We start from the raw sequence: 18,380 nt of genomic DNA, 5'->3' as shown, positions 1-18,380 counted from the left end.
CTCTTCAATTGTTTCTTTTTTTTGAGACTAAATCTGATTGTATTGCCCAGGCTGGAGTGTAGTGGCGTGATCTCGGCTCACTGCAACCTCCGCCTCTCAGATTCAAGCGATTCTCGTGCCTCAGCCTCCTGAGCAGCTGGGATTACAGGCACCCGCCACCATACGCAGCTAATTTTTGTATTTTTAGTGGAGTCGGGGTTTCACCATGTTGGCCAGGCTGGTCTCAAACTCCTGACCTCAAGTGATCCGCCCACCTTGACCTCCCAAAATGCTGGGATTACTGGCATGAGCCACCACACCCAGCCTCAATTGTTAACTGCAGTGTAACTCCAATGTCTTGAGGGTCAGCACTCAAAGATGTTCGTGTAGCAGCTTTGCACTCCTGGAGAGCCCCCCACTACTGACTGAAGGGTGGTAATGTTCAGAAACGTGACTGTCTATGTGCCTCATGTCTGATTTCATAAGAAGTGGTTATCTTCCCTTGCTTTGATGCTGGGCTGTCTTTATGAACATCCCTACCTTCTTATGACCTTGTTGTCACTGATGATACTAAATCCATTGTGCATTCTGAATAAAGTTTGTTCTGTGCCTGAAACAGATACAGAGAAAACCACTTCAGACTCCCAAACTGGTTGGCTGGTGTCTAGCTGCAACACAGCCACCTGCTAATGAGAAACCTAATATGGAATGTCACGGTGCCCACATGAATGGTTTGGCAGAAACAAATAAACTTTACATTTTGAAAAATACAATTGTCAGCAGCCTCTCAGTGTCAGAGGCCTCAGTGCCTCTCAGGCAGAGGGACTGTTTAGAGAAGGAGAGCAGAGCTGGGGTGGCCCCGAGGGCTATCTGCACAGCTCATCATTCTGTAATCTTTAGAGAGCCTCCCAGAGCTGCTTAACCTATGGGAAGTACCAGCATATCCATCTGTTCTTAAATATTTATTTCAAAGCTATTTCCAGGCTCCAGAGAGGAATTTATAATCTCCAAGAAACTGCTGAAGGGGATATTTGTGTGCCCTCCATTGTACACTAACTGAGAAGTCAGACACTCTATCTATTTGTACAAACAACATGCTGTCACTGAGTATAGAGATTATTTAAGCCTTGGTAACAATGTTTACAAGAGCTAGTAAAAGAGAACAGTATGGCCCTCATTAGTAGGAGAGCTGATGTTTGCTCTGAAACCATTTTCACATCCTAAGCAGCCATTAACTGTAACTGGGTGAACCTTACAGTTTAATCTACAAAATTCTGTCTTCCATTCCTCCACAGTGGAGGGAAGGTGTATGAGGTGGTATGGGATGCTTGAGGTGTCTGTGGGGGTATGTGTGGAGTACATGCAGGATGTGCATGGGGTGTGTGGAGAAAATGTGAGGGTGGAGTGTGCGCAGGATATGTGGACTGACGTGAGTACTTACGGTGTGAGTGTGCTGTGTGTGGTATGTGGTGTGTGTGTAATATAAGGATATATTCAAGTGAGTGAAAGCTGAGTGCCTGTGTGGTGTATGTAAGTATATATCGAGTGTGTGCCACGTGTATGTGTTGTGTTGTGTATGTTTATTGCATGTGTGCTGAGTGTACGCACGCTCTGTAGAGAGGATGGAGCAGAGGTGGGAGGACATTTCTTGTGCACCCCTTTTAGCAGCTACATTAGCGTATATCTTTAATCAATATTTGTGGAAGGAAGGGAGGGATTCTTGGCCTGGTAAAGGCAGACCTCTGAACGTGTCCCTTCACACTGACAGCACTCATGAGATCACACACATCTCTGGCTTACACTCCTTTATCATTTCAGTCAGGATCTCAATCCCCCCTGCATAGAACAAGGGGATCTGGTCAGGCTTGGAAAGGGTCTCCAGGAGGTTCTTGGTGGTCACGGCTGTGTTCTTTCCTGAATCCAGCAGTTCACGGGCTTCCTTTTCTTGAAGGTCTGCTTTTTCCTGAAGATCTACTTGATTCAGGTAATCTAGAAAAACAAGAAAGGAAAAGCAAACAAAACCCTAACAACCAACAATACCACACAAGAAGCAACCTTTTTTTTTTTCCTTTCTTTTGAGGATGGGAGTTTGAGAAGCATAAAGCATTAAAATAATTAAAACTCTTCTTTAGCAAGGAAAATTTTAGAAACAGTCTAAATCTACAACCAGAATCTTAAACCTTGTTGGAGATTCAAGGGAGTCTAAAAGTGTCTAAGGGAGGATGGTGTAGAAAATGAAGAAGGAAAATATTAATATTTGCAAGGGAGCACAGCAAACAGAGGAGCAGAGTGGGCCGGTTAACACAGAGGACCCAATTGTGCAGGAAAGAGGATCCGCTGCTACCTAGTGGCCAAGGGCAGTGAAAGCACGGAAGGCATTCTAAGGCAGGAGGCAGAGGGAGGTGGAGTTCAGATGAAGGGCCTCAGCAGGAACGTGCTCACCTTTCACCTGGGTTTGCAGCTTGGGGTTTATTTCTAAGATCTTCTTATAACACTCTCTAGACTGGAAAAAAGAAACAAGACCTTGAAGAGTGGTTGGGGTAAAGGTGATTATGAGAAAGACACTAGGTGTCATTGGGCTCGGCTGCTTCATTATTTTCTCCTCACCTCCTCCTGCTCCCAGTGCAGGAGGCAGGCATAGGAACACAGTGTGCATTTGACATTTCTGTTCAGGCTTCTCCAGTTCTAGGGGGCAACAGGAATTATTTCAAAATTCGTTTTAAAGAATTTTAGCTGCTCATGATGAAAAATATCCAGTCCTAAATTCTTGTGGATCATGTCTGTCTGGGATAGAAATAATCATAAAGTAAACACAAAACTTAGATATGATATTTGCACTGAGAGAGAAAGGAGGCTGTCAAATATGTCCATAGGGAGTTAGGAAATAAATGAAGCTAGAGGCAATGTTGACAGAGACTTGGGAATAGGAAAAGAGAACTGCCTAGTTAAATGTACAAGCTGTGAAGAGAACCGGTAAGGGATCCATTTATTGGCCACATAAGAGTCAGCTGGAAAACTCAAGAGTGAGGGCTTCTCATTGAGGAAACTGCTAGATAGAAAGTTACCAGAAAAAGGAAGATTCTAGTTCATAGGATACCTAGGCTTAGGGCAGGATTTCTCACAAGAATATAAGAACTGCCCAGAGTATAATCTAACCAGTCACCTAGAGAAAACGCTCAGAAAAAAAAAACAAAACAAACAAACAAACAAAAAAAAAAACAGTTCTGAGATAATCTTGAAGGTCCAAGGTTCGTCTAGAAGACTAGAGTTAAGAAACAAACTGAAGGAAAACAATAACACATTAAAGTAGAGAACAGTGTCGCAGGAACAGAAGTCTATACATCAGAGTGACCCTGTATCCAATTTCTCTTCAACCCTAGATCTAATCTAGCAACAATTTTTGTTGGCTTCACTGTCAGTAAATATCCAAAATCCCATCACTTCTTACCACCTCCATCACTACCAACCCGGTCCCCATCACCACCTCTTGCTTGGATATTTATTGCAATAGCCTTATCATTCATTCTCTGTTCTTATCTTACCACGCCAAAACACATGCTCAGCATGGCAGTCAGAGTAATCCTTTAAAATATGTCAGATCATTTAATTCCTTTACTCAAAATCCTCCAATAAAGCTTAAAGATCACTCAAAGTAAAAGCCAAAGTCCTTTGAAAAGCCTGTAGGGCCATACAGGATCAGCCCCTTCTCTACCCTTATCACCTGTTTGACCTCATCTCCTGTTGCTCTCCTCTTGCTGGCTGCATTCTAGCTATCCCTCCACCAGGAATTTATTCCCTTATATATCCACATGGTTTGCTCACTTCACTCCCTCCATTCCTTTAGAAAGCCTTTTCTTACCACTCTATATAAAACCAGTCTCATCTTTACTGCTCCTGATTTTTCTCAATACTACTTACCACTACCTAACATAGTACATGTAACACACTACACATCTATTTGATTGTTTTTTGTCTCCTGGTCACCCTTACCCCAAGAACATGAGTTCCATGAAGCCAAGGACTTTGTCTAGTTTCACTGATGTATTCTTTATTGCCTGTATTAACAGTGTCTGACACATAGAAAGCATGCAATAAATATCTGCTGAATGAATGAATTGAATGAGTAAATAAAAATTGGTGGACAGGGAAAGATTAACATTTTCTTTATTCACATTTCTTTTATTTGGCTTTATTACAATAAGCCTGTGTTACATTTACAGTTAAAGTCCATCAAACTTTTAAAACATGTACAATATGAAGCAATTTATTTTAAAGACATATCTTATAAATGGGAAGACAGCCTATGTTCATGGATAGGAGGACTTAATATTGTTTAGATAGCAGTACTTGAGAAATTGATTTATGAATTCATGTAATAACCATCAAAATTCCATTTGGTTTCTTTGCAAAAATCGACACGATAATCTTGAAGTTCATATAGAAATGTGAGAGTACCAGAATAGTTAAAACAATCTTGAAAAAGTAGAGGAACAAAGTTGAAGGCTCTCACTTCTCAACTTAATACAAAGCTACAAAAATGAAGACACTGTGGTACTGGCACAAGGACAGACATGTAGATCAATGGAATAAAACTGGAAGTCCAAAAATAAACCCATATATTTATGGTCAATTGATTTTTGACAAGGATGCCAAAATCACTCAATGGGGGAAAGAATGGTCTCTTTAACAAATGGTACTGGGACAAGTAGACATCTACATGCAAAAGAGTGAAGTTGAACCCTTACCTCACATCATACAAAAAATGAACTCAAAATGGATTGGAGATAGCTAAATTTAAGAGCTAAAGCCATAAAACTTTTAGAAGAAAATATAGGTATACATCTTCCTGACCTTGGATTAGATGATCATTTCTTAGATATAACACCAAAATCACAAGCAACCAAAGAAAAAATAGGTAATTGAGGCTTTATCAAACTTCATCATTTTTGTGCCGCAAAGAACATCATTAAGAAAATGAAAAGGCAATACAAGGAGTGGAAGAAAATATTTGGAAGTCATGTATCTGATAAGAAACTTGTATTCAGAATATATAAATAACATTTACGCCTCATTATAAAAAAAGATATTTCTCCAGAGAAAATATATAAATGGCCAACAAGTACATGAAAAGATCCTCAACATCATTAGTCACCAAAAAAATGCAGATCAAATACCACAATGACATATCACTTCACACTCACTAGAATAGCTATAATAAAAAAATAAGTAACAAGTATTGAAGAGGATGTGGAAAAACTGGAACCCTCATACACTACTGGTAGGAATGTCAAATGCTGCAGCCATTTTCAAAAACAGTTTGGTAGTTCCTCAAAAGGTTAAACATAGAGTTACCATACGGCCCTGCTATTCCACTTCTAGATATATACCCAAGAGGACTGTAAACATAAAAAAGAAAACCCTGCACATGACTGTTCATAGCAGTGTTATTCATAGCAGGCAAAAAGTGGAACCAACCCAAATGTTCATTAACTGATGAATAAATAAATAAAATATGGTATCAAACAATGGAATATTATTCAGCAATAAAAAGGAATGAAGAACTGATACACACTACAACATAAATGTACCAGGCAAACATTATACTAAGTGAATGACCTCAGTTACAAAAGACCACAGATCGTATGACTCTATATGGAATCTACAGAACAGGCAAATGTATAGAGACAGAAAGACTGGTGGTTGCCTAACGTTGAGATGGGGTTGGGGGAAGGGGACTGACTGCTAATGGTTAAGGGGTTTTTCTAGGAAGGGATGAAAATTTTTTAAAATTGATTGTGGTGATGGCTGCCTGACTCTGTGAATATACTAAAAACTATTGAATCACATAGTTTTTAGTATATTCTACAGATGAATTGTGTGCTATGTGAATTATATCTCAATAAAGCTACTTTTAATGATATATAATATCTTAGTATGGATAGATAGGTAGATAGACAGGTTGATTGATCTGCATGGTTACTTTTGGGTGATGAGGTTACAGCAAATTTTGTTTTCTCTTTTTGCTCATGTCTTTTCTCTCCAGAGACTGAACAAACACTGATAGAGGATGTTTTAGAAGAGAGTCCTACAGCTGGTGGAGTTGAACTAACTGACACCCAAAATTCTTCCCAACTTTAAGATCTTGAGCTTTACCTTGGAAATTACTAAAGGATGGATTAATACCTAATCAGCTTGGAGAATCACGGTTCTCCTCTAGCACAATTGGGAGCATCAGTCTGTGATCAAACATGTCAATTACATTCCTCTAAGAACTTACCACACTATAGTTCTTCAGGGCCAGGTTGGCTTTTCCCATGTGAAAATATGCTTTTGTGCATTTTTCATCACACTGCATAAAAGAGAATGACTGATCAGAAGTTTTAGAAGATGTGAAGTCATTAGCCACTCCCCTCACTATACAGCTAAAAGAGTTAAGGCGAAACTTTGATTCTCAGGGCAACTACCAGAGTTGACAAAACTTTTTTATGCATTTGTGACCAAACTAATTGACGCCTGCAAGGAGCCTGGATGCAGCAGCAAGCTCTTCACCAAATTAATTAATGATACCTGCCAGTTTTCATTTCCATTTAATGAGATGCAATCAGGAAGCAAACCCTCAGTTGAGAAGAGCTCTTAACACTGGCAGAACATTAGAATCATCTAGGATGCTTGTAAAAATCCTGCCGGCCCTGCACCCCATGTCAATTACATTATACTCTGGGATAAGACCCAGGCATCAATAATTTTTTAAGCTCTCTAGGTGAGGTAAATGCGCATCCAAGTTTGAGAGTCACTGGTTTACTAGAAGAGAAGAGAACTTACTCTAAGAAAACAGCTGAGGTTACCATTATATCTTAGTGGACCTGGGAAGTCCCTCCTCCCAAATAAACCACAACATGTGTACTGGGACCTTCTGTTCATATTACTTAAGATCAGTAGGGATGCCCCCTTGAAAAGGCAGGATTGAAACTTATGGCTGAAACTAGACAATTTACACAGGAGGCCCTGCACCTGTCTGCCCCTAGTCATTATAACTCCACAGGGAATGATTTGACAGAGACATACACTAAATCTAAGACATCCAGTTAATGAACATTTATTGAACTTCTTTTATATGCAAGACATTGTGCCAAATCATATGCCCTTCAAAGGTTTAGATATGAAGAGGTTAAGAGTTCAAGCTCGGGAGTCTAAAATGTCCTGGGAGGATCCTTGTTCTGCTACTCAGCAGAAGTGGCGTGTTGTTGGCCAGGCCGCCTAACTTTTCTGACACTCACTTTCCTGACCTAGAAAATGAAGACAATAATAGTCTCTCTCTCAGGTTGTTGTGAGAAAGAAATTATGTAAAACACTTGGTGTGGCTCTGGGTAACAGAGTATTAGCTGCTATTGCTGCAGTTATATCAGCAGCAATTCATTTCAGAGCAAAAGAGACAATCTAAATTTAATAAAAGAGCAATAATAATAAAAGAGAGAAGAATAACAACAATAATAAAAGAGAGAACAATAATTGTTGGAGAAGCTTTTAGAGATACACTTTTGTGTATATCATTTCCCAATTCACTGCTAAGTGAATGGAAGTCATAATAAAAATAAATGTGCATGATTGTTCAGCCCAAACCATGTGCCAGGCACTGAGCTTTATGGTTCACATGGATGATCTCACAGAAGCTTTATAACAACTCTATGAAGCAGATACAGTTATTATCCCTATTTTATAGATGTGAAAACTAGGGGTTGGAGAGGCCCAAGGTCACACAGATAACAAGTGGAAGAGCTGGAATTTGAAATCTGGCCATTAAACTCTCAAGGGTTTAAAAATGACACCATATCTCCTTCAGAAAGGTACTGCAGAAAAAAGCATATAAATGCTATAGAAAATGCTACTGAAAAAAATCAGTGGAAGAAAACATTCTCTAAAATGCAGTCTTTAAAAGGGCATGCAAAGAAGCAGGGAACTGGGCTGAGTCTTAGTGACACGGAGAGGTGAAGAGAGGAGGATGGAGGGAGAGTGGGCTGGGCAAGAACCTGAGCGAGGAGAGTATGGGGGCTCTAGGGACGGTCCAGCTGGGATCGAGGGGGCAGGTGCAGGGTGGAGAGAAGACCCCATCTTGAGCTAAGTGGCAACACCATATGGTAGCCTTGCATGCCACACTGGAGGAGGGTGAGTCACCAATGGCAGTGTGGAGGTAAGCTGGTAGGAAGGTGGCATGCAGACGTGAACAGAGGAGGGAAAGGCTGAACAAGAGGTATGGTGGGCTGAACAATGAGAGATGAGTAAGGAGACCAGAACAATCACTTAGAACAAGGGCTAATGTCTGAAGTCCTGGTGACAGTGGGAGGGAAAGGATGCCAGAGCTATGTCAAAGAAAGATCTGACCAGCATCAACTAACTATCAATGATAAGGGCTACGGAGGATGCGAAGTCAAAACCAGGGGCCTAGATACCTGAAAGACATGGTGTGTCATTAACAGAAAGAGGTCAGCTAGGGCAGGGAGTGGGAAAGGCTGAGTGAGAAGATGAAGAGTTGGCTTCTAGACATACCGAGTTTCAGATGACATCAAGACTATCAAAAGGCACCTGCAGGAGGCAGCTGACACGCAGCCCTGGAGCTGGGGAAGGGGAGGCTGGGGAAGTAGGTCTGAGAGCCTTTTGCAGAGATGAGAGTTGAGCCCATGAGAGGAGAAGACAGCTGTAAGGGAGTAACTGTAGAGAGACGAAAGACAGGGAGCAGAGGAGTGACCCCTCATGAATTCACAAAGGATAAAATTGAGGAAGCAGGAAAGGAATGGTCAAAGGGAAAAGAGGAAACTCTAGCACTTCAGCTCATGAAAGCCAAATATTCACAGTGCATTCACTGGCAGAGCACCGGGGTTACAGCAGGCGGGGGAAACCGAGCCCCAAGCATTAAAGCCTTGTCCCCAGCCTATCGTGTGTCACCGTGAAGTGCGGATAGTTGTGACTTTGCCTTCCTCAGACAATGACGCAAAAGGCTGCTAATGGATTTTTCTCACTAATAGGCCCACTCTCCTTTGATCATGTGTCAACCCTCATGAGAATTTTCTTGGGTGAACCCCAGCTTCCCTTTAAAGGAATCTTGCCTTCAGAGGAAGATGTATTTCATTGTGCAAGAGGTGTTCTGCTGAGAAAGAAATGATTCTGGTCCTAATTGAAACCAGCTTTGCTGCCTTATCTTCCTTGACAAGAAACATCAGTCTTGAAATATCATCACATAAGCTTGTCTCTACCAATTTAAAAGTGTCAAAAAAGATTAAATTGGCATGAAAGTACTAATACTATTAGTAATGGAGTGCCAGTGACATTCACTATTGATACATTAATTTTAAAGAGAGCAAAAGCTTTTAATTCACAGCTGCAACATAAAACAAATCATTATTAGTTTTTAGAACTCTTTGTACATTTTTTTTTTCTCATTTCTCCAAGTGTTTACCCAAACCTCTTCAACTGGGAGCCTCGCTGGGCATTTAACAAGATTGGCTGCTGAGTGTCAGCGTTTTTTAATGTCAGCTCCATTGGGCCTGCTTGGCCTCGGTTTCACCGTTAATTACATTGTACTTCAATTAACATTTGGGAACAGGCCAGTGTGTTACCCTGAATCAGCACGATGGTATGTCTGCCCCTTTGGCCTTTTTCAGATCAGAAAAGATACCCTTGGTGAACCCATGAGGAGATCGTGTTTCTTCCACAGAAAGGAATGACATCCACACCCAGGGATTATGGGGTTTAAAGTTGCAGTGGAGAGGCCCTTTATAGAGGTTTAAGAGCAAGGGCTTAGAGTTAGACAGACACTAGCTTCACGATCCTGCACAAGTTACTTAATTAATCACTGGGGCTTGATTTCCTTGTCTGAAAAATAGAGAAAATAGTGACACTGAACAGAACAGAATAGAATTTTGTGAGCATGCAGCAAATGATGTTGTTTGCTGTTATTACCGGAAAAACCAAGGAAAACATCCTTGCCTCTCTCTTCTCCTGCAGAATAATGGTAGAAAAGGAAACCATTATCAAGCAAGGTGACAAAGCAGGTTAGTGGATCTATGATGGAGCTGTGAGGAGCTTGAGGTCATCAGCTTTGGGCAACTCTTATAACTTAAAGACTATACCCGTGCAATGGGACAAAATTTGCCACACATTGTATCTTCTAAGGGATAAAGAAATTGGACACTCCAGATGTCAGGGTTAGAGGATCCCTAGTGTTTTACGAATGATTATAAGCAGAGGTGACTTTCTCATTCATCTCTGTTTCCTTTGCTTACCCTCTCAATAAGAAATAAAGCAGATATGGCCAGTATGATACTAGGAAAGTGTCCTCTTGTTTTAGGACATACTCATTAGGCTAGGGTAAGCGTGCTGTACCCAAGAATTGAAGCCACAGAATAAACCTGGCACATTCTCCTCGTACCTCAATTTTACTTGATTCTAAGTTATTGAAAATCATGCTATTATATCAAAACAAACAGATAACTTTTATGAAGTGCTGTGCAAAATTAATGAGGTTTTTAAGGTAAAACATATATCTTAAAAGAAATTTCATGCTTTCTGCTTCTAGTCCCTCTCGAGGGGCTCATGTTCATTCTCCTCTGCTGTTAGCAGCACAGTGCAGAAGTCTGAGAAGCACTAGTTTTGGTCACTTAGTTAAAACCCCCGTGACAGAGTAATTTAGGGGAATGTGGATTAAGGGTTACTTAAATATTTGGTCATGTCCCTAAAAAGTGATCGTATTATTTCTCTTTTAGTAACTCTTAACATTTCCACCAATAGTCTTTACGTCTATGCATCTTTGACCATCTATTTTGGCAGATTTCAGAGGAAATGCCATGTGTAGAATTATTTTATCTGCCCAAGGCCTGACTAAAGTTGAAAAATAGGAATTCTTTCTTCTGATTATTCCTCTACAAATAGAGGATGTTATATTTCCAAATTATTAGAGCTGGAGAGAAAAAACACCAACCGACAAGGAAGAACAGCATTGTAGAAATAAGCTCCAATGGCTGGCTCTAGAAGAGAGAAGGAGGCATTTCCACTACCACATAGAACAAAGTGTCTGATAACACAATAGTAAAGAAGGAGCTGTAGTAAAATAAGACAATGAAAATTCAATAGCAGCAGCTCCCTGGATTGCTTTCTAGGAACTAGGCACTTTCTGTGCATTGTCGTGACCCTCCTAACAATTCTATTCTATCCCATTCTACAGATGAGGAAACTGAAGCTCTGGCTACAGAGGCTATACCCTTTCCTATCTTGATACACCGGCAGCTGCCTTCTATCTACTTAGGACAACACCATCATGTGGGAAAAGAAATACTCTCTTACCTTGAGAGCCCATTCACAATCCACCAGTGCCTTCTCATAGTCCTCAAGTTTCATATAAGCCTGTAATGAAACCAACAACTGATATTCACATACAACTCTGCATCACGCAGTTTTCAGTTCACACAGAAAGAACATTCGAACAGTAGAATGTCAGCAAGAACTATCCCCTTCCTGGATCAGTCATGGTCCTGCCAGGAAACAGATGGCACACTTGCACTGGGCAACTGAGGGGAGTTGAATACAGAGACCTCTTCCACGGTGAAGGCAGGGCTTAGGGAACCTGACAAGAGATGCTACAGAATCCAAGGGCTAGCAACAGTGGACAGCCATTACCACTGCTGTAATGGAAGGCGCAGAAGGAGGGAGCAATGAACAAAATGGGAGAGGACAGCTCTGCGAAAAGAACTGCCTGACATGAGCTGAGGCCTTCACCAGAGCCAAAGGCCAGGAGAATAAATACCCCAATCTCACTTTTCCTCCTTCCTTCTTATTTTATTGGCTGAATGCAAATGGAAGCTAGAGGGCTGGGAAGCCAAGGAGCCAGTCCACACAGGTCAGCCCTCCAGGGCACAGAGCAGGGAAGGATCTAGAGGGACAAAGAAAACACCTAGCTCACTAGCCACATCCAAGAAGGAAGAGCTGGATTCTGGAGTCTACCCTGCTGTGAATGTTCCAGAAAAAACACCAAATGATAAAGGGAATAAAAAAGACAGATAATTAGAGCCCTCATACACTGCTGGTGGGAATTAAAATGGCACAGCCCATCTGAAAGATAGCCCAGAAGTTCTTCAGAAGGTTAAATATGTTACCATATGACCCAATAATTTTACTCCTAGGTATATACCCAAGAAGAATATAAGTATACATCCATACAAATGCTTACACATGAATGTTCATAGCAGAATTATTCATGATAGTCAAAAGGCAACAATCCAAATGTCCATCAGTGATGAAGGGATACATAAAATATGGTATATCCATACAATGGAAAATTATTCAGCAATAAAAAGAAATGAAGAGTTGATACATACTACAACATGGATGAATCTTAAAAACATTATGGTAAATGAAAGAAGCCAGTCACAAAAGGACAAATGTATGATTTCATTTATATAAAATGTCCAGAACAGACAAAGGTATAGAGACAAAAAGTAAACTGGTGATGATCTCGGGCTGGGAGTAGCAATGGGAGAACTGGGGCAGTTGACAGCTAAAGATAGAGTTTTTTGGGGGGATGATGATGAAATGTTCAAAAATTGATTGTGATGGTTGCACAACTCTGTGATTATACTAAAATCCCATTAAATTGTGTACTATAAAAGGGTGAACTGTATGGTATGTGAATTATATCTCAATAACTCTGTTATCAAAAGATAATAAAGCTCTGCTTCTATCTTCCCGAGCACAGCAGAAAAAAAAAATGAAAGAAGTAGAGTGACATATGAGAGTCAGAGCATCACCATGAACCCTTAGTATCAAATGCCTGGGGCACTCTTTTAGAATCCCCTAGAATTGGGGAAAATCTTGAAAATCAAGAATTGACTCAGAATTCCGTGATCCATTCAAACTGAACTGATTGAGAACTTAGTTCAATGTTTCTAAGAACTAGAGGAATATAAACAAATGAAAGACTATAAACAAGCACAATGGCTACTATAACCTCTCTATTAATTACTGGACACAGTAAGTGGTCAATAAAGTCTTATCAAATTGCACTAAGTAGCTCTGAAGCACTCTTCTTCTGGAAAGCTCCCTGAGAGGCAGCATCAATCATCCCATTTGTACGAAAGGATAGCCAAGCACCAGCAGCGGTGGCTTTTCCAGGGTTCCATCAGCCACCAATAATAAAGCCAGTACTACACATAGGATTGTCCATGATCAAAACTGTACCAGGGCACTGCAACACTCTTTACAACGAACCTCATGAGATATTTACATGGACAAGCCAATTGTGGGGTCAATGTTGCAACTCACAGGGAATCCAAGTATCCAACCCAAGTGAGGGGGGAGTAGGCAACAGGCAGCAAATGAATTGAAATCATGCCGCTCTTGGCTCCCATAGCAAGGAAGCTGTGAGTGGTGCTTTCATTAACTCATGTTCTGTACTAATTAGAGAAGACGACTCTTTGAGCTATCTGTTCTGTAAAGCATCATCCTTTCCTCCAGGGTCTCAGGTTTCATTTGAAAATTAGAGGATGTGAGGAGGAAGCTGGCATCATTCTAGACAGCTGTGGCCATGATTTCACGGCACTATTATTCAGGATACATGCAGACTCTGAAGAAGTCTTTATGGGTTGCAACAATTTCTCTACACAGCCTTTTACTTTTTTTTCTTTCTCTCTTAAGGCTTGGATTAAACACCCTATAACTTCCTCAATCTCTTTTGCTTTTGCACATTTTAAAAAGGAACTACTTTTTCCAAACAGCAATTAAACTCCAGATTTATCTAAATTATACCGGCAATCTATTGATCATAACATTAACTCCAGGGGAAAAACAAAGCAATGAAAGGTTAGGTTTTCTCTCTAGCAAGCAACACTCAATTTACAGGGCCCTTAGTAAGTGTTTTCTGACACTGCATGCATACAGAGGAAGCATTTTAAAAATAGTCAATGGTTCAAATGGTTTGTAACACCAGGGAGCACATTGTCCATTTTTTTGTCTCTGCATAAGCTTTCTCCTTGGGAAGGCTGAGAGGAATCACTCCCTCAAACCTTTTCATTACATTTCCTTATATTTATCCACATTCATTCTTAATGTGATTCTTCAGAACTAATCAAAGTGCTGCTTAAAAATGAGTGCAGTGAAAATATAACTAATTTAGATGAATCAAAGTATAGACAGTCTGAATTAGATATGTCTGAATTATATAACCTTTTTAAAGCAATTCAATTTTGTTGCTTTCAAATAACTTCAGAGTAACACAACTGAACAAGCATCAGTAGGCAGATGTTTTTAGAGACCAAATTTGGTAATAAATAAGAAGGAACTATAATTATTCTATTAATTGCTTGCATTTAAGCGATGCCTCTGAATTGTCAACAGAAACTTAACTCCCTTAATTGGACTTATTGTGCTTTTAATGTTATGTAACTAAAAAAGGATTTATTGAACATCTGCTATAAATAAAGCATTAGGGGAAAAAGTATATGGTAGTTTTTGCCCTCAAAAAGTTTATAATCTTGTACGGGTAATGCAGTGTACTGCTAAATCAACTTCTGGCCATCGTTTTTACCGATTCACTTCCTTATAACAAGTTTTCTCCAAAATTGGGATAGTTTAAATGACACTTCAACTCTAGTGTAACATATCCAAATTGCTAAACTAGTGAGATTATACTGCTTGGATTTATTTATCATTAAGTCACTGTCACTCCCCAGATGTTTCGGCCTCCGAATGTCCTGTTTCTTGCTTCCAGTCCTCTTCCTCAACATCCCAGAGCCAGACATTCCTAATCTTGAGTTAGGGAAATTGGAGCTGATGAGGACTCTGCTGCAGCCTCTCCCTCTTGCAAATGACAAGGCATCAAGTCCACCTCACACAAGTCCTGCTGACATATTCTGACCATGAGGTAATCATGTCCATGAATCTGCCAATTTTTCAGGCCTGTCCAGCAGAGAACTCTACCACACAAAAACTAAACTACTTTTCAAAGATAAGGTCACAGGTGATGGTTTTGTTTCAGTTGAGAGCTATCAGCCTATCCCTTCATTACGTAGTAAATAAACATGTGGGTGGTTTTTACCTGGTGTTTCAGGAAACTGAGCTCATTTGTGACATATACTAACGAATAAAAACTTTCAGAAACCTAAAATTTCCAAGAAATTGGCTCTAGGACCATTAGCTATCCACTTTATCCCTGTCGCAGAATCTTAAAGAGAGACTGATACAATGAATGAGAAACTAACAGGAGGGCATCCCCTAGGAGTTAAGACTAGTACCAAAAAAGGCGGCTGAAGAAATCTGTTGACAGCAGAATTCTAAGGTCCCATAGGTCATTTCATTCCACTAGTTTTCTCCTTTATCCACAGGGACAAGTACATGGTCACCATCAGTGATATGATGGAGCTGACTTATACTATGGAGAGAGCTGATAATGGACAGCTCTTCCCAAGTCCTCCTGCAGTGATTTCAAATTAGATCATGGTGAGAATATTTGCATCATGGAAACTGGTAAATGCTATGTATAAGTCAGCTCCTCCCACACCCAAAACAAGAGCCAGTTCTTATAAACATTTCCCAGCCCAACATCTAGTCTCATCTTTGTTTTCCCAGGTTTAGTGGCAACTATTCCCTGAGAAAGCCCCATGGACACATCCTTGCCTCACTGACCTGGGCTCGGTTGGTGTACAGCACTTTCATGTCCTTCAGCTTCTCCAAACCCTCAGTGTAGCACAGGATAGCTGTTTCATAATTGCCTTCAGCAAATGCTTCATTCCCTTTTTCTTTTAGGGCTATGGGAATATAAGTTACACAGGTGAGCTCTCACCACACATCAGAAAATCTCTCAGACTTTATTCCCCCGATTTTCCAATTCTACTTTTAAGGTCTTCACTTCTATCGATCCTAAAGGGACTTGACACTTGTTTTTCTCTGCAGATATTTCAGGACCAGCTTCTTCAAGTATTTTTTTTTCTCCAAATCCACCCATGTCTTCTAAGTAGATTCTCAGAAAAAGTAAATGTTTCTGCATCGAGGCTCAGAACCATACTAAGCTTGCCACAGAGACCAAATCTGTGCATTCAGTGTCTCATAAAGAGGGTCAAATAATTTTCCCAACAAATATGGAATCATTCAGACCTGCAGCACACACAGCCCTGGGTGGTATAAAATAAATGTGAAAACATTCTTCTATCATATGTATCTCCCCGCAACATACACAATCCCTTCTCTTCCTTTTCCGTGATGTCTCCTCTCTTTTCCCACAGCTGTTTTATTTTTCTTTTCCACTTCTTCATCTATGCCTTAGGCTAGCCAGTGGCAGCTCACTCTCACCCTCCACTACTTCCTGAGCACTGTTTAGTATGATTCACTTTGCTCTGCTAAGTGCACAGGGATGCTTTGGAAAGAGATTTCACTGGAGGTAGGTATGTCCTACCCTCTGCTTGTTGCAGCAGGAACAGAGAACAGACCACCAATTAGTTCCTTCTGGCCAGGTCCCATTGCCTCAAGCCCATCACAAACCTCACCACTGGGAATCTAGATGTCCTCAAATGTCAGCATACAGGATTTCGTGTGCTCCTTCTAGCACAAATCATCCCAGCCATTGAAAAGTAAGGACTGACAATTACCATCCGCCAAGACTTTGTTTTCCCTTCTTCTCTTGGCTCGTTCCTTTGCATCCTTCTCCACAGATGCCAAGAAGGCCTCTGACAGCAGGGTAATTTCAGATATTAAAAAGAAAAATCCAAATACTATAATCAATTCTTTAGCTCAAATTCAGAAGTGTTACTTTAGAGCCACACGTATGCATATGCACACAGGCACACAGACGCACACACACCATTCTGAGGCAACTAAAATGACATTTTCTTAATTTGACATTAAATGGTAATCTGTGTGATGTATTATTATACATGATGGCTATGACTGTGCTTCAAATTTGAATTATGTCTTTTAAAAGAGTTTTTCTTTGAAGAGAGATTTTTTTGTTCCGTTTAGCATAATGAGCTTCTGAGCTGAGCAACAGAGAAACTATCTGGATCCCTTGAACAGGGTAAATTGGATGATACAGAATAACTGAATTGAGTTTACAAAAGGTTGACCAAGAGAAAATAAAGAAAAACCTCTCAGGGACATTCCCGCTGATCACTAGTAACAGAATGGGATGATCAGTAGGTTTTTGTTCACATGTTGTTTGTAAGCTCAAAGTCAATAATTTAAGGGTCTGGGAGCTACAATCAATCAAAACTGGTCCTCTATAAAGAATGCAAATTGGGAAGAGAGATGCTGTCCTTACCTGAGTTTATTTCTTCTGCACTCTGTAGATGTAGGTTATCATAAAAACAAAGAAACAAATTTCAAAAACCACTCTCTAATTTATATGTATATAAACCAAGAAGGCAAATCAATTACAAACAAGAGGTCATTTCTTTTAACCATCAAAACTGAAGGGCTCAGAATTCATGAGGCTTGCTTTAAATCAGGAGATCTGATTATGGGCACAACTGCTATGGGACCCAGTCTGCAAAATAAGGCTGCCCAGGTCAAGGGACCTCAGCTGTGGCTTATGAATTGGAAATGAGTTAGAATACATTACCTTAAAAGTACAGCTTAAATATATCACACAAGCTCAGGGGGTGGAGAGGCGAAATTTTCATTAAAATAGATCCAAAGGGTTGTTTAAAGATAACCCAGAAAGATCAAAGGAAAAAAAATCAAATTTCATACTTTCTTATAAAAAATAAATCTAATGAATCTAAGAAACAAAAGACCATTTCAGCCTTGCTGGACAGTTTGAGATTAAACTACTGCCTAGGTGTAGGTCTTCTCACTGTATGTACTTATATAACTTCTCAACAGAAAAAGAAACCTTCATAGCAGTTTGTGGAGGACTGATCATAGTCTTGTTCAAGGTGGTCCTGCATTCATCCTCCTCCTGGTCTTCCTCCATAAGCAGTAGTCTCTTTTCTGTCTCCAGGACAGCTTTCTGTTGCACAACTGGGTCATCAGAATTCATCTCCTGAATTAAATTGGCTAGAGAAGAAATCAGATGTGACTTAATCAAACAAGATATTCAAAAGACTCTATTCACTAGAAAGGATGGTGCATAAAATGCATGGGAAAGATCTTAAAGAAAAAAAAATAGAGCAATAGAAAGCAAAATAGAGCAAGCAGAACCAATGAGAAAAAATTAACAATAGCTTTTTTGTTTTTTTTTTTTTTTTGCCTAGAAAAAGCTGCAGGTGAATATAGCTATTAGCTTTAAGGAACAGAGTTTTAAGCCATTATTCAATTCAACAATAATTTATGGAGCACTCATTATGAGTTAGATATTATGCTCATGCTATAGATAACAATGATGAATAAAAAAAGATCTTTTTGAAGAGTTTATGAACTTGTGTGGG

General features: G+C 40.0%; 1 protein-coding gene across 14 annotated transcripts in view; it reads right to left on the bottom strand.

Moving 5' to 3' along the window:
• The window catches only part of TTC12 (tetratricopeptide repeat domain 12), a 51,916-nt gene that overhangs the window by 25,125 nt on the left and 8,411 nt on the right, over positions 1-18,380 (bottom strand). For 7 of the 14 annotated variants that reach the window (XM_054439805.2, XM_054439812.2, XM_054439806.2 and 4 more), the window contains 9 exons: positions 17,846-18,009; positions 17,273-17,294; positions 16,605-16,682; positions 15,646-15,767; positions 11,314-11,373; positions 6,257-6,328; positions 2,422-2,482; positions 1,780-1,968; positions 520-589 (listed from right to left, as the gene is read on the bottom strand). In XM_054439805.2, the coding sequence (XP_054295780.2) occupies positions 520-589; positions 1,780-1,968; positions 2,422-2,482; positions 6,257-6,328; positions 11,314-11,373; positions 15,646-15,767; positions 16,605-16,682; positions 17,273-17,294; positions 17,846-18,009 (838 nt within the window). Of the gene's footprint in view, positions 1-519; positions 590-1,779; positions 1,969-2,421; positions 2,483-2,586; positions 2,665-6,256; positions 6,329-11,313; positions 11,374-15,645; positions 15,768-16,604; positions 16,683-17,272; positions 17,295-17,845; positions 18,010-18,380 lie in introns of all 14 variants that reach the window. The other 7 variants (XM_054439808.2, XM_054439803.2, XM_054439807.2 and 4 more) reach the window with 4 other exon arrangements.

The sequence above is a fragment of the Pongo pygmaeus genome, chromosome 9 (genome assembly GCF_028885625.2).
Source record: "Pongo pygmaeus isolate AG05252 chromosome 9, NHGRI_mPonPyg2-v2.0_pri, whole genome shotgun sequence".
NCBI classification, from domain to species: domain Eukaryota; kingdom Metazoa; phylum Chordata; class Mammalia; order Primates; family Hominidae; genus Pongo; species Pongo pygmaeus.
Note: the sequence above shows the minus strand (reverse complement) of the source record. Positions and strands in the feature narration are given on the sequence as shown.